Raw genomic sequence first — 13,140 nt, forward strand, 5'->3', positions numbered from 1 at the left:
CTTTTAACTGTGCCGTAAGGGACTGGATGACAAATCAACACCAGAACACCGCCATGAAACGGATCCATGCTGGGGTGGGAGCTGGCCTTGGCTCTTCCTGGACCTGTTGTGCTTTTTCCTTTTTTTTTCCTCCTCTTTCGTTGCTGCGGCATTTTTTCCCGCCACCGTTTTGTTCCCACCGGACTTCCGGTTTATCTCCGCATCCCGCCAGCTCAGGAACTCTTCACTTTGAGGTAAGTTTTGCATCAGGGCCTAGCCCCCATCACAGGCTACAACCTGGATACCTAAGAATTTTACAGAAGAAAAGGCATTAAGTTAACATGTTATGCTCCACAATTAGAAAATATATCTGAAAACATCACTGATCCAGGAACAGATACGTGACCAACTACACTCCATGAAAGGGTGTAGTTGTTACGCCAGTTGTGATAAGAACATATGGTAGTTGCTACTGTTTGTTTTCCATACAGGAAATTTGGAGATCAAATCACCAAAGGCAGAGATGGATGTTTATTAGTTTTGAGATAAATCCAGTCACACACAACATTGGACAGAGATAGGAAGAGGTATCTGTGTGGCAGGTAGACCGACAACTGGCATAATTGTACAACGATTATCTGTTGCTATAACTAGGAGAGACTCTGACTTCTCTGGATGACATTTGTTTCCAACAAGCAAATCCACAAATCAGTAGATATGTGTTTTAGGCCTGTGCAAAGCGTTAAGTATTTGCTTTGGATTCGGATTCGGCCAATTCAGAGGGACAGTGATTCGATTCGGAGATTCGAATTACTATCCCGATTTGATTTGGCTGAATCAGAGCCGAAGATTCGGTGCTGCTTTGGAGATTCGGCCATAGACTAAACAGATAGCAGTCCTCACTACACTGGACATAGCTGCCTCCAGGTGGTAAGTCCATTGTGCTGGGCGGAGGGGGGAAGGAAGGGGCATGGGGGGGTGCAGATCAACGCCCCCACAGTGAGGTAGGGATTGGGGTTGCGTTGAGACAAGCTGCCCAGCTGGGGGCAGGGGGTGCGGGACTTGGGGAGTGGGGCAGAGGGGTATGGGATGCAGGCACAGCAGCACTGGTAGTGGGGGCTATGCCCTGCTGCCGCTTGTTCAGTGGGGTGGGCGGTGCAATGCAGGCATGGCTCACTCCAGGCAAAAGGGAGCAAGCAGCATCAGAGCATAGCCCCTGCTCCCAGTGCTGCCATGCCTGCATCCCACACCCTCCTGCCCCAGCTGGGCAAGTGGCAGTGGGATGTGGGTGCTGCCACTGCTTGCCCAGCCAGGGCGGGGGGACAGTGGGGTGGTGCGGGATGCAGGCACTGCCACTGCTTGCCCAGTTGTGGCAGTGGGGCATGGGATGTGGGCAAGCGGTGGCAGCGCCCACATGCTGCACCCCCCCTGCCCCAGCTGGGCAAGTGGCAGCAGGGTATAGCTCCCACTCCCAGCACTGCTGCACCTGCACCTGTGCTCCCCCACCCTCCTGTCCATGTCCTGTGCCCCCCCGCCCCAACTGAGCAGCTTGTCCCAGCCCCAGCCTCAATCCCTCCCTTGCTGTGGGGGGGGTTGATTTCCCCCCCACCCCGGCTCCTTCCCTCCCTCCATTAAGGGTGTCCATATCCATTCCACATTCTGGAGCTGTGTTCTGTAGGGCTCCCTAGGGTTGGTGTTTTAGAGGAAGGCCAGGGGCAAGACTTGTAGACTGGAGATTCAGAGAGGGAGCTTGTCTGCCACAGAAGCTATTTCAACCATAATGCATTTTAATACAAAGTGTACCTTGAGATGAGGAATCAGTCCTCTCAATTGCATAAAATCTTCCTTTCTTCTCTCAGCCCCTTCCAGCCAAGCCCATTTACTGAATATAAGCATAGTAGAGGCCCCAACATATGCCTTTCTCCACAGGCAAACTTCTTGCCAGGAATAGCTTTGGGCTGCTGTCCTTGGTCATTGCTCCTTGTATAATTGTTTTATAAACCATCTGAGGCCTCTACTTGCACTGAGAAGGTAATCACTTGGCTGCTGGTCTTCCTTCCTGTGCTGTGATACTGCACCCCACGCCTCTATTAAAAATGAAACCAATGGGATTTTAATGTGTACATGGTACATTCAACAGTCTCCTAAATTCAGTCTACCTCAGTGTACCTGACAGCAACAAATAAAATATACTGTCTTAGATTCTCCATTCTATTAGAGCTAGCTTGCAGTGCACTGAAGTCTAGCAACATAAGATAGAGCAGGACTCCTTGTGATTTAACTTTCAGGCTATGGTGGCCCTGAGCAGAAAGACTGCAACCAGAAACTTACAGCTGTTTTTGTGCTTTGAGTTGTGAAGTGGAGTTAAGTCAGTAGTCACGTAATTAAATACTACAACTATGACAACAATGACAGTGCTACTTTTATGTAGAACCTTTTAACTCAAGCATTTAAAAGTGCTTTTCATATGGGGTGGACAAAACAGCATATTTGAAAGTGGCCAAATTTCTTGATGTTTTAACTTGAAAACTTTGATACAATCTCCAATACAAGAGACCTGTGTTATCAGGCTAGAACAAAGAATAATGTTCCCATTCATCAAAAGATATAATAAAACTTCCATGCCTTTGCACACACTTCTAATAATTGCATATTAAGGGATCAGGCTCAAAACTTTTGGGGTAACTAATGAAGAAGGGTCTGTGTGACATGCACATCCAATCTATAGTCCTACACTGGGCTCAGCCCCAGAGCTATTTGCGCAGGGAAAAATCATATTGACCTGATATATAATTTTTTTTCTTTTAATTTTACTTTCCAGATGGAAGAATTTATGGAGCTGGGAAATGAGATAACAGACGATACACTGGATTACATTATCAACTCCCAAAAACCTAATCAGTGTTGTGGTTTAATATACACTTCTGGAACAACCGGGAAGCCAAAAGGGGCCATGCTGAGTCATGATAATGTAGGTAGTCTAGACATACTTTGAATATAAAAAATCTTAAAGTGTGATGGTATTTATTTCTGTCCCTTTGTACTAGCTGAAATGTGGTCATGGTGAAGACTCATGCAGTAGTAAAAGAAACTTTTTTCAAACTATATTTCTGAAAACGTGCAAGCAGTGAAAAGCAAGAGATAATTAAACATAATTCAAACTAACATTGCACGTATCATCTTCAAAAATCATGCATGTCAGCTAGTTGTAGGAGTCTGACATTAGACGCTTCAGCAAGAATATATTAAACATGACCTATGTGTTAGGGGTGTGAGAAGCTTTGGTCACTGATTCAGTTCGGCAGAGATCCGGCCCAATTCGGCGACCAAATCTCCAAAACCAAAATGAATCAGGAGACCCATTAATCTCTCCAAATTGAATCGGAAGCCTCCGATTCAGTTTGGAGAGATTCGATGATTCAGCCGTAGACATAGCTTTATATGTTTTTTCTACATACCTCAAGGTACCAGGCGCATTTTGTGAATGCTGAGATGGTGGGGCAGATGGAGCGTCCCACGGGAGCACTGGGGTCCCCCCTGCGTGCTCAGCGATGGACCTGGAAGTGGACCAGAAGTACTTCCAGTCCACTTCTAGGTTTGCCGTGGAGTGTGCGAGGACCCCCCCTTGCCCCCTGGCTCAGCAACTGGTGTTTCCTGGGTCTGGGGGGCACCCAGGGTCCCCCTGCGGCCAATCACTGAGCTGGGGGCACAGGGGGGTCTGCTGCTGAGCCTCCTGTGCTCCTGTGGGATGCTCCATCCACCCCACCATCTCAGCATTCACGAGCCACGCCTGGGACCTCGAGGTATGTAGAAAAAACATATAATGCTGTGTCTATGGCCGAATTGCTGATTTTCCAAATCAGAATCAAATCTTCAGATCCCAATTCGGTCAAATTGAATTGGGACAGTGATCTGAATCAGCTAATCAAATCACTGTCCCCCAAATTGAACTGAATCTGAATCGAATACTGCTCGCTTCGTACACCCCTACTATGTGTAGCATTATTACATTTGTAAATTACATTATTTCTAGATTCTTCTGTTTAAGTAAAGAATAGCAAAGTTTCATGTATTTTATAGTCCTGTTCTTCACAAAAGCCCTCTCCGTGCTGCTGCAAAGAGTCCTAGATGGAAAACGGATTTTTCACAAAAGGCTGCTCACAAATGGCAAGATTGTTGTTGGCTGTTGCATAACTGTGCAGTGGAAGAAGGTCTGAGAAAATGTACTCAAAAGGGAGGAGGAGGAAGAAAAATGTCTGGATGCAGGATGCACTGGACTTGAGATAAAATAGGACTGATTAAGTCTGGCAAATCATATGTTCTTCTATCTCAAAAGGGTCCAATGGTGTTTCCAATTTTGCTGCCAAACTATTCCTGGCTGCAGCTCCCAAACAGGCTATTTTTATGCTGTCCAGTACAGTGGAAAACATCCATTGCCTGCAACTGTGTTGCTGCCTTCTTTAGTCACAAGTTTTTCCTTCTGTCCATATGCAGACCCAGTGCTGGGTCAGGCCTTTATGCCCCTACCCCCCACGCTGAGGGATTTTGTAACCCTAAGCAGACAATGCAGCTGCAGAAGACCTCTGTTATACCGCTTTTGTTCTTTTCTCTCACAAGCACTTCTCCAGTACAGCCTTCTACAGAATGAATGGCCTCCCTGACTTTATATGTCAGACTGCTTCTTTCATATCTCTCCTGCAAACCCACTTTACCCTACACTAACATATTCTCTTGTGCTTATTATCCCTTTAGTGTTTATTATAAAGAAAATGAACAGAGATAGGAGGCATGGTGTATGCCACATTGCTTTATTTTGTGTATTCCCTTTATCTTCTCTCTTGGATCATCATACAGTAGTGCAATTCAAATGATTAACATCCCAGGAGGGAATCTTTTGAGACAAGCAGAGAACTATCTAGAAAAGGAATGAGAAGAAAGGGGCATAAGGAGCTTTAACCTGAGTAAAGCACCATTTCAAAATCCCACAAAAATTAAAGATGAATTGCTCTTGGGCATGATATCAGATGTGCTTTATATATTCTTTAGTTTTACTGATGTCTGAAACTCTGCCTGCAATGATACAGGATTAAGTCCTCTCCTCATGAATGACTTTGGCAAATCTTCGGCAAGGAACAAGTTTGAGTCTGTGGTTCTCAGGATTAGCGTTCAGTAGTATCACCATCAATGCATATCCTAGCGTAACAAGCACAATATTCCTGATGATAAACAGTGCTGGCTTTGCTAACTGACTCTACCATGTGAGCTCATGATTCCTTAAATATACTGAGGGTTTTTTTTCAAAAACTTTTTTCAAAACTTATCAGTGCAATGGGGAAAATGACAGTTTGACTGGAGTCCTTTTTATACATATCAGGACAGCTCCAAGAGGATGATACAAGCTTTCCTGTATGGCTCTCCCACTGTAACCCAGGTGGGGCTATTTTTAAATGTGAAGGAGTACTTCAGTCTCCTTGACCATTCAGGCTGTGATCCCTCTGCTGAGATTAATTTTCACATTGTTACTTTGTTAACAAATGTATATATGAATGTTGGGGGGAAGGGTTTTAGTATTCACAGTCCAGAAAGTAAAGAAAAGATTGCCAGTATTATGTTACATTACCTTACATATCTGCAACTTCTTGTCCTTCTACAACAATTTGTCTTGCCATTTTTTTGGCTCTGAATGGGCTTTTCAGATGAGTAATAATCCTATATGTTAAAGGCAGGGATACTTTTAACAATACCAGTAGCTCATTCAGAAGGAGCCATAGATTACTAATAGAATATAGTTATATTAAAAGAAAATGAGAATTATTTTTAATGTTGTATTAATTTATACACAGATAACTTGGACAGCCACACACTGCAGTAGAGCAGGGGACATGCAACCAGCAGAAATCCAGCAGGAGACTATAGTCAGTTACCTTCCACTCAGCCACATCGCTGCTCAGATCTATGACCTTTGGACTGGTATCAAATGGGGAGAGCAAGTCTACTTTGCTGAGCCAGATGCTTTAAAGGTACCTGTTATACTTTACATTTAAGTGATTTTTTTCAGCAGCAAAAGCCTTTAGTAAAGCATTTGATTTTCAAGGAGGTACAAGAAGGATTGCATGTCTTATGTTAACATTCTGGAAAGTTGAATCCAGCAATTCATGTATGCCCAGTTTCCATTGCCCAAAGCCTCCACTTTTCTTCTAAGCTTGAGTAATGCCTGGAAATCTGGATTAGATATTTCTTTAATATTTTTTAAAAATAACTTCAATGAGACCAGATCCTTAAGCCCCTGTTAAGACAGCAGCTTGAGGATTCCCTTGCTGTAGGAGTTCTGCAGTCAGGCAGAGATTATGAAAGTGTATTTTGGAGATGGAATAAAGCAGCAGTGAGCAATTATTTGGGCCTGAGGGACACATGGGGAGTTTTGTTGAGCTGTTGTGGACTAGGTAAGCACCCTCTTCCCCCACTCCCAACAACTCGCCAAAACTGTTGTGGGTGGGTGGAGAGCAGTGTTCAGGAGTGGGAGGGGTGGGCGAGGTTGGGATCGTGGGGTAGGGTTGCGGGGCGGTGACAGCTCTAAGCCAAGGCCTGGGCCCAGTTCCTGCATGCCCCTGCCCTCTGGGGGTGTGTGGGGTATGTGTGAGGGGAGATGTGGGGGTGTGTGTATTGTATGTGTGTGGAGAGGGGGATGCCTAGGTGCTAGGACCCGTGAGCCTGCTGTGGGTGAGCTGGGGCAGGGGGTACATGCAGCAGAACTTGTGCAGATGGGACAGTCCATGCTGCCCGCAGTGCTCTGCATGGGGCCAAGCCCCACCCATTCACGTCAGGGCAGCCCACACCATGCTTCCTCCGGTGCCGGCACCCTTGCCGGGTGGTACTGTTATGCTCTACCTGCCTCTGGTGGCAGCTCCTGCTCCTGATCTTACCACTGTCGCACTGTGCTGTGCCATGCCTGGCAGGCGGCCAGCTCCTGCCCCAGTTTGCAGGGCTCCAGCTCACAGGAAGGCAGCTGGGAACAGAAGCAGGAGTCCTGTGCACTGGGGCAGGAGCTGCCTGGCTGAAACTGCTCACCCACCTGTCCAGAATCGCATGGTGTGGCACAGTGTGGCAGGCGAAGGAGCAGCAGCTTCTGGCAGGCTGTTCCTGGTGCCACTGTTGCCAGCCGGGTGCTGCTCTGCTTTCCCTCCCCACCCCCTCCAGCAGCAGCTCCTCCTCCCACTTCTGCCCCTGCCACGCTGTACCACACCACTCCCAGTGGCTTCATGGGGCTCTGGCTTCAGCTCCTATCCACTTTCCGGTGGAAGGCAGCTTGGAGCTGGAGCTGGCGCCAGAGCCCTGCGCAATGGGACAGGATGCACGAACAAATGGTGCCTCCTAATACGGAGGGGGCACCAGCAGCTGATCACCAACCAGAGGGTGGCCAAGGGCAGAGAGAAAAAACATTTTTTGGGGGGGCTGAGTGCATGTGTGCATGCGTGCACGCTTCTTTCCCCCCTCTTCCCCCCCCCCCCCGCGCTGCACACAAAAGTCTGCAGGGGGAAGGGATGGGGGGAGGGGAAAGGGCCATGGGGGAGAGGGAACGAGGCTGGGGCTACCACCTGGCAGGGATAGGGCTCAGGCTCAGGGTCCACTGCACCCATGTGGCTGTCCCTTCACCTGTGCCAGGGGACATTGCCCGGTGCTGGCAGCCACCACCCTCCAGCCCTGCACTGGACCTGGCTGCCTCCCTGCACCAGCCCCAGTGTAGCTCCAGGGGGGGCCGGGGGGGCCTGGAGCTGGAGTGGGGCCAGCCTTGGCTGCATCACCAAGCTGGAGGAAACAGCCCTTGGGACCCCTGCCCCGACTCACCTCAGTCATCCCTGGGAAGAGCGTGGTGGTTCCTGCAGAGTCGGGGCACTGGGGAGCCAGGGGGGCACATGGCCCCCCCGATCGTTGCACAGTGCAAGGTTGGGCTGCAGCTGTGAGGTGAGTTGGACTCTGCCTGCTCTGCACCTCCACACCTCCACACCTCGCTGCAGCCCTTGAAAACAGCACACCACCATGTATGTCCTGTCACTGGGTGGGCTGGGCAGCGAGGCACATGGCGTTGTGCCACACCACTTTCAAAGGCTGCAGGAAGGCACAGAGCAGGCAGAGCCTAGCTCGCCTTGCAGCTGCAGCCCGCCCTTATCTCGTGCAAAGATCAGGGGGGGCATGTGCCCCCCTTGGCTCCCCAGCACTGTGACTCTGCAGGAGCCACTGGGGTCCGCTTGTCCCACAACCTGGCCCAGCTGGGGCTCAATTCACTGTGAATGAGGCCCTGACCAGGATGGGTCGTGGGACAATCAGAGCCCAGTGGCTCGTCCAGGGCTGTGGCACGTTGGAGCCAAGGGGTTGGGGGACTGTGCTTCTCTTCTCCTGGCTCTGCTGCAATGTGCACAGTGGCGGGAGCTGCCAGGTTCCAATTGCCCCATGACCCAGCCTGGCTGGGGCCCCATTCTCTGGGACAATCCCCACAGTGCGACAGGCATAAATGATTCATCCCTGCCCCTACCCCACTCCCTCATGCACTGTGGGGGTCTTGATCTCCCCCCACCCCCAGTGCAGAAACTAAAGGAAGAAGAAACCTTACCTACCTGCCTGCTGTGCTGGGCCAGCTGTGAGCCTGGTGCGCCCCTCCCTCCTGCTGCAGCAGCCTGCGGCCGCGTTGCCCTGGCATTTGTGGGGGCTGAGCCCTGCTAGCCCCCACTTCCTCTGCCCCCCAGCAGCCGATCCCCACCGCTGGCGGAAGTTCCATCGGCGCTTTTCTCAGGGGGGGCATGGCCAATCTCAGGGGGTGCACGTGCACCCCCTATGCATCACCGGAGCAGCGCAGCAGGGGCAAGATCAGAAGCAGGAGCCAGCTCCAGAGGCAAAGGGAGCAGAGCAGCATCTGGCTGCAGCTGCACCAGGAACAGCCTGCTGGACGCTGCATGCGCTGCATGGTTAGGACCAGGCTGTTGGTGCCAGCAGGCGCCTGGTGCCGGTTGCCCCAATGCTAGCAGGAAGGACTTGGCCCCATGTGGAGCCCCATGTGGGCAGCTGTGGCCTAGATCCAGTCACCTGGCAGGCTGGATCTGGCCCACAGGCTATATTTTGCCCACCTCTGGAATAAAGAGTAAAACTACCTATAATCTTCCTCCCTCCCCCAACTCCAGTGCAAATAGATGTGCTATTTCCTGCTCTGATACAACTAAGGATCTATCTTAAATAGGCCTTTTCCAGCAGTCTTTATTCGGTCTAATATTTCTTTGACTTTAAATGGTATTATCCATGTAAGTACTGCAAGACAGTCCACTGCAAAGGGGAAAAGCCCTATTACTAATTCTGACCTTTTGCAATATCCTTTATTATTTTAACAGGGTGGCTTGATCAACACGCTGAAAGAAGCACAGCCAACATCTCTTATGGGTGTTCCTCGGGTGTGGGAAAAAATCATGGAGAAATTAAAAGATGTGTCTGCTCAGTCAAGCTTTATGAAAAGGAAAATGCTATCATGGGCCATGTCTGTTAGCTTAGAAAGGAATCTAAGCTCTTCAAGAAGGTACATTTAATAACAAATCCTACCTCAGTTATACCTTTCTTCAGTGACCCTAACCTTCTTGGCAGTCGATGAGACTGCCTAAGTGTAAATGAGCAGAATTTTGCTCAGAAAGTCTGAGGAAAAATGTGAGGCTGGGGAAGATTATATCCCATCTTGACACCTTTCTTCCCTAAAATTCTCTGCATTTCAGGAAAATAATACAGATATTTTGCCTAGTAATTGGCTTTAAGCATTGTATTTGTAGTCTTATATAGTTTTGGAAGAAATTACTGGGAGAAATGTTAAAAGCATCTTCTAAAATTATCCTAGATTCAGAATCTACCAATGTGTCAGGTTTGCCTGGATTTTTACAGGTAGATTTTCTTTCTAGCACAAGCAGTCCCATTTTTTGTTCTGCCCTAATATATAGTTTATTTACTGGAGACCCATTTCAGACTTTGATACATATTCCAAGGAAATTAATTAAGGTATATGACAAGAAAACACTCAGTGTGCATAGCAATTGTGTTTTATATTCAGAGTGTAGTGTATATTTTACGATAGCTTCTGTTTGTAGACAAGCCCCAAAACATGACAGCAGTTGATTGTAAAGTTATATAAGTGTTGCAGAAGATCTCAAAATGATTCCAAAATACATGGTCTTTGCTATGTGAATAGTATAGCAGTCTTGATTGGTCCTACAAATTGCCAATTAGACTCTTAGACAATAATAATAGCGTTTAGTGGTCTGATCTTAAAAGAGAGGAATTGAAATGAAGAAGAATGAAGGATCAGTGAAAATTACACTGTCCACAACACTTTTCCATAGACCCAACAAGTGTGTGCAAAATGGAAACATTAGGTATTTGGAATTATTTTTCGCAAAAATACAAATAGAAAATAACACATCTGGGCATCCAAAGCTAAATGGCAAATGGCTAGTAACTGAAATACACACTTGATTTGCTCTTCTTTTAATTCTTCTGTCCTTTTGTATGTTTTCTATTGAACAGTGATTTGAAGCCCTTTCAAACAAGACTAGCAGACTATTTGGTACTTGCAAAAATCCGCCGTGCGCTGGGTTTTTCTCGGTGTCAGAAGCATTTCTCTGGAGCTGCTCCTCTCACTACAGAAACAATATATTTTTTCCTGGGTCTGAACATCCCACTCTATGAGGCATATGGGATGAGTGAGACCTCAGGCCCACACTGCATGTCTGGGCCATATGTGTACAGGCGTCACAGGTAAGTTTATATAACATTTTCCTTGCAGAAACCAAATCTCTGGTCTCATAAGAATGCCCACATTCATCACAGACTCTTTCTCTTACTTCTCGCTCCTGCTTTTTCTCTGGCTTCTGTACTGGCAAGTAGGGCAGTGCGAAACAGGCCCTATTTGATTTGGATTCAGCCCAAATTGGGGACATTGATTCAGTCTATTGATTTGGATCACTGTCCCTGATTTGATTTGACCAAATACGAATCTCAAGATTCGATGCTGATTCAGTGAATCAGCAATTCGGACACAGGCACAGCTTTAAAAGTTTTTTTCTACATACCTTGAGGTAGCAGGCACAGCTTGTGATCAGTGCGGTGCTGGGGCACATGGAGCATCCTGCAGGAGCATAGGGGGCTCTCCAGCATGCTCAGCAGCAAACCCGGAAGTGGACCGGTCCTGGAAGTGGACCTAAAGTACTTCTGGTCCATTTCCAGGTCTTCCAGGGAGAGTGCTGGAGGGCCCCCCCCCTTACTACCCCCCTGGCTTGGCAGTTGGCTGCAGGGGGACCCCAGGTGCCCCCCCTGGACCCAGGAGGCACCAGTTGCCCATCCGGGGACTGTGCCCCTCCCCCCCTGCTGTGAGCTCCCTGGTGGACCAGGAAGTGGATAGGAAGTGCTTCTGGTTCACTTCTGCGTCTGCTGCTGAGCATGCTGGGGACCCTCCGTGCTTCTGTGAGATGCTGGATCTGCCCCAGCACTGCAGTGTTCAGAGCCCCTGCTACCTAGAAGTTATGTAGAAAAATCATTTAAAGTTGTATCTACGTCTGATTCAGCCACTGAATCAGGCCGAATCTCCACCGAATCGAATCAGGGTGTGAAGCTTTGCACAGCCCTACTGGCAAGGCACTTTGGGTGAATTAAGTTGGCATGCAGAACTACAGATCAATCTGTATTTTTCTATGTAGTTTAACAAAAATGCTATCTTAAAACATTCTTTGTGAGGATAAAATGTATCATTCTGGCTCTAGTCTAAACAAACCAGGTTTCTTGGCTCTTTTTTTAGTATTCTGTTGTCATTAGCTCTCTTGTCTTGGATCCATCTGCTAACAATTTTAGATTTACCCTACTGTGCATATGTGCATTTTTACCTAAAAAGAAATCTGCAGTAAATTGAAAAGTGAAAATGTGGACAAGACAGAATGAATTTAATATATATAAAAAAACCAAAAATTAAAAAACCCATAAAACCCCTGTATACTTAATTTTTAAACCAGTAAAGCACTCCATTTTTAATATATGTGAAGCTTCAGCAGTATTTTCAGGTTGTTTGCTCTGATGTATACTCTTTCTTATTTATTATGAAAGAATCTGGAATGGATGAAGTGCAGGTTTTCTAGTTTGTCTGGAGGAGTGAAACCTAAACTCCCATGCAAATTGCCTTTTACTGGCAGGCTGAGCAAACTTTCACCTGCTCCACAGTGGAGTTACAAAGCTGGTATGCAACTTGAGCAAGTGCTAGTATTAGGAGGATGTGTGGTAAAGAAAGCCAAAGTCAAGTTAGAAGAATGGGGTTGGTGTGCAAACAAAGAGGGGAACTTAAAGGAATCCAAGGATGGCTTAGAAGGGGCAAAAGAGAAATGCTGTTTTTCTTCTTTCCCCCATTATTAAAAAAACATCTGTATGAAGCAGTTTGAGATAAGAAAGTAGGAATTACCTTACTGAATCAGATCTGTGATTCATCTGACCTTGTGTCTTGTCTCTGCCAGTAACTTCAGAGAAAGGCACAATTATGCAGTAAATTGTGCAACATTTCTCCACCCATGACTAGACCACAGGTATAGATGGCTATCCACTGTACAGGAGAGATCAAGTGGACAAAAGGGGTGGTGGTGTAGCTCTCTACATCAAGGAAAGCTACGCGTCCCTGCAAGCTGACATTGGCACCCAAGGTGGATGACTGGAGACCCTCTGGGTTAAAATCTGTGGGGAACACGGCACAGGGGTCACAATGATGGGAGTCTATTACAGACATCCTACCCAGGATCAAGAGCTTGACCAGGAGTTTGCCAGGGAATTGTGTGAAGCTGCATGCTCCCGGTGCATGGTTGTTGTCATGGGAGACTTCAACTACCCTGACATCTCATGGGAAGAGCGCTCAGCCAAATCTTAAAGGTCGCAAAGATTTCTCTCATGCATGGATGAACTCTATCTGATGCAAGAAGTCAATGGGCAGATGAGAGGTAAAGTGCTGCTCGACCTGGTACTGGCAATGGGGGACGACCTAATCAGTGACCTAATGATCGAAGGGAAGCTGGGTGACAGTGACACGAGCTGATCACCTTCACCATCCGCCATAAAGCTGGCAAGTCAGCAATACAGAAGTTCTCGACTTCAGGAAAGCTGACT

At 47.5% G+C, this 13,140-nt stretch overlaps 1 protein-coding gene across 1 annotated transcript in view; it reads left to right on the forward strand.

Moving 5' to 3' along the window:
• ACSBG1 (acyl-CoA synthetase bubblegum family member 1) overlaps positions 1–13,140 on the forward strand; it is an 84,607-nt gene that overhangs the window by 55,125 nt on the left and 16,342 nt on the right. Inside the window, exons 7-10 of the mRNA XM_014605949.3 lie at positions 2,801–2,950; positions 5,823–5,999; positions 9,357–9,538; positions 10,531–10,761. Of these exons, the coding sequence (XP_014461435.1) occupies positions 2,801–2,950; positions 5,823–5,999; positions 9,357–9,538; positions 10,531–10,761 (740 nt within the window). The remainder of the gene's footprint in view (positions 1–2,800; positions 2,951–5,822; positions 6,000–9,356; positions 9,539–10,530; positions 10,762–13,140) is intronic.

The sequence above is a fragment of the Alligator mississippiensis genome, chromosome 11 (genome assembly GCF_030867095.1).
Source record: "Alligator mississippiensis isolate rAllMis1 chromosome 11, rAllMis1, whole genome shotgun sequence".
In the NCBI taxonomy this organism is placed as follows: Eukaryota; Metazoa; Chordata; order Crocodylia; family Alligatoridae; genus Alligator; species Alligator mississippiensis.